The sequence below is a fragment of the Apaloderma vittatum genome, unplaced genomic scaffold, assembly GCF_000703405.1.
Source record: "Apaloderma vittatum isolate BGI_N311 unplaced genomic scaffold, ASM70340v1 scaffold30600, whole genome shotgun sequence".
NCBI classification, from domain to species: domain Eukaryota; kingdom Metazoa; phylum Chordata; class Aves; order Trogoniformes; family Trogonidae; genus Apaloderma; species Apaloderma vittatum.
The window spans coordinates 2,342-2,947 of NW_009696727.1; the positions used below are offsets into that span (position 1 = coordinate 2,342).

Here is a 606-nt window from a genome sequence, read left to right on the forward strand (position 1 = left end):
GGCAGGCTGCCAGCACTGGATCTCACCTCTCACCTGCGCTCGTGTCACGCTCAGTCACCGTTTCTGTGTCCGTCAGGAGCTGCACAAACACATCGAGGAGGGCCTGGGCCGGAACATGTCTGAGCGCTGCTCCAACGCCATCACCGCCTCCCTGCAGACGATGCAGCAGGAGATGATCGGTCAGTCCCGCGGCAGAACCTCCCTCTGTTTCTTTTTGGCTGTCACACAAAGCACACAGGGACGCGCTCGGGGTTTCTCCTCGGTTTGGTGGCATCAGCCCCGTTAGCGCTGGGGGGGGACTCCTGCTTCTTCCGCTCTGCCTGACCTCACGCAGGGAGCTGCTGCGAGTGCGCACAAGCAGCTTCCTCCTCAGAGGAGAGGAGCTGGAAACTGGGCAGATTCTCAGACCCAGATCCCGACGTAACCAAGTGACTTGTGAGCTGATGCCCAGCTGAACAGAAGCTTTGATGGGAGCGTGGGGCCCAAACGCTTCGAGAAGGGGCCTCACAGTCTGTCCCCAAAGCTGTTGCCGAGCTGTGCATTTCCCTGGCAGACGGGGAGGATTCAGGAGGGGCTGTGGAGAGATTTCCTTCCGAGTCGATCGGA

General features: G+C 60.4%; 1 protein-coding gene across 1 annotated transcript in view; it reads left to right on the plus strand.

Moving 5' to 3' along the window:
- LOC104278995 (mitofusin-2-like) overlaps positions 1-606 on the plus strand; it is a gene marked incomplete at its 5' end in the record, with an annotated part of 4,552 nt that overhangs the window by 1,681 nt on the left and 2,265 nt on the right. Inside the window, one exon of the mRNA XM_009876134.1 lies at positions 77-179. Coding sequence (XP_009874436.1) covers positions 77-179 — 103 coding nt within the window. The remainder of the gene's footprint in view (positions 1-76; positions 180-606) is intronic.